Raw genomic sequence first — 1853 nt, 5'->3', positions numbered from 1 at the left:
GAGCTACTGCTCCTTGCTAGGGAGGAGTTTAAACTACCTATTTACTCATCCAGGTTCAGGGAAAGAACAAAGTGTTCACAGATCAGAGTTTTGGAGTCTACTCTGGGCTCTGCCAAGGAATGGTTGATGCCTGGTAACCGCGCTCCCCCTCTGGGTCTCAGCTTTTCTACCTATGGGGAAAACACTCCAGATTCTAACATCCCACAGTCCTTACAGTGCAGAGCCCCAGACCGGTCCTTCTGCCCACTGCTCTGGGTATCACTGGAGAAAGGTCTCCTTTCTGTCTTTTGGACTGGCCTGGCCCTTGGCATGCCAAGAACAGAATTCTTTAAAATTCAAGTGAAGGTGGCAGATGCTCTTGGAAAGCAAACACCCTGTGTGTGCCGTACTGTCTTCCAAGAGTGACAGAGTGACAGGCGAGCGAGACGGTCCTTCCCTGCAATATTTATTAAGGAATTTACACATACACAGGAGAAAGGCAACCAGGCGCTGTGGTTCCCACACGAGATCTTTGAAGCAAAGTTTTCTTGTTTGAGTTTTCAAGTGGGGTGAACAATGGCCGAGAGAAAGCTGTCTGGGCTCTCTGCCTCTTACACCTGGGAAAGGTGGGCAAACAGCACTCAGACACGAGGGCATCAGAGATGGTGGATGGGGAAGGGAAAGGAGGAGGGACCTATCAATGAGATGGCAAGTTTTAAACTGTAGAATAATCTGGCAACAGTTTTAGGCTGTTGAGAAATTAATTCCTCTCTGTTGTAAACCTAGAACTATAAAAACACCCAGAGAAGATGGGGAGGTGGCAGGTGGGACCCACACATCCACAGGCACACCAGCAGAGCACACGCTAAGCTTGGCATTTCCTTAGAGGGGCTGGTCTTTCAGCCACAGGGCCAGATCCTGCTCAGTGTAGGCAGAAGGCGGGCAAGGGATGTGTGGGACCTTCATGAAGTCTTTGGTGCTAGTAAAAGCTGACTGAAGCAGCGAGTCCTGAGGCTCCAGAGTCAATGGAGTGATGTTTTTGCTCATCCTCATAGGAAGGGGCTTGCCTCACTCCAGAGCCAGAGGAGTACGTGACGGCAGAACTTCCTTCACTCCTACAAAGCTGGGAACAATGCCTCCCTCTCCCAGCAAAACTCCCGACACTTAGAACCAGCTTAAAACAAATAAAGGACCACTCCACGTTCCCTCTGCTACTCGGAGGCCCGAGAGAAGGCTCAACCTCAAGGCAAGGTACTGAGAAGTTCATGCACCCTCTTCTGCCAATAATTTCCAAGGTGCTGGTGCCGGGAGAGGGTGGGGGTGGGGAGGGAATCAGGACAGTCGGGACATGATCAACACAAAGCAACAGAGAGGTCTGTGAGTTGAGGAAGGGGCTGAGTTGGGCAGAATGCCAAACCCTAGATGACTTATGAGCAATTTCTAAACCAAACAGAGAGAGGTAGGAAAAAGAGGAGAGAGCTGGGAAAGAGAAAAGGGAAAGCAAGGGTTGAAGAGAGTGGCAGCCATACAGGCTGCTTTGTTTTTATTTCCACATCTGAGGACTGAGAGTCTGATTGGCTGCCTGGCCATTTCCACCGCCCATTGACTGTCCATAACTCATCATGCCGTTGGCTCCGTAGAAGTTCATCCCAGCCATCTGTTGGGTCATCTGAAAAGAACAGAAATTTTCAGATCAGGCAGAGGGCACTTAGCCAGTTAGTATATAGAGCAGGGGAGGAGAAGAAGAAGGCCTGAGTCTAGTTAGCACAAAACCTTCCAGTGAGCTTCTCTTCTTTTCCAGGCCTGCTCCTCACCTCCTCCCTACTGGGGCCTGTTGTCAGCTGGTCACAGCCTGCTCTTAAGAGTCTAAAACC

At 50.2% G+C, this 1853-nt stretch overlaps 1 protein-coding gene across 1 annotated transcript in view; it reads right to left on the bottom strand.

Annotated features, from left to right (window-relative positions):
• Positions 1-428: 428 nt before the first annotated feature.
• Smap2 (small ArfGAP2) overlaps positions 429-1853 on the bottom strand; it is a 51002-nt gene continuing 49577 nt past the window's right edge. The window contains exon 10 of the mRNA XM_005353313.3: positions 429-1648. Coding sequence (XP_005353370.1) covers positions 1523-1648 — 126 coding nt within the window. The 3' untranslated portion in view covers positions 429-1522. The remainder of the gene's footprint in view (positions 1649-1853) is intronic.

The sequence above is a fragment of the Microtus ochrogaster genome, chromosome 10 (assembly GCF_000317375.1).
Source record: "Microtus ochrogaster isolate Prairie Vole_2 chromosome 10, MicOch1.0, whole genome shotgun sequence".
In the NCBI taxonomy this organism is placed as follows: domain Eukaryota; kingdom Metazoa; phylum Chordata; class Mammalia; order Rodentia; family Cricetidae; genus Microtus; species Microtus ochrogaster.
The sequence above is the reverse complement of the archived record's forward strand: the minus strand, read 5'-3'. Positions and strand labels throughout refer to the sequence as shown.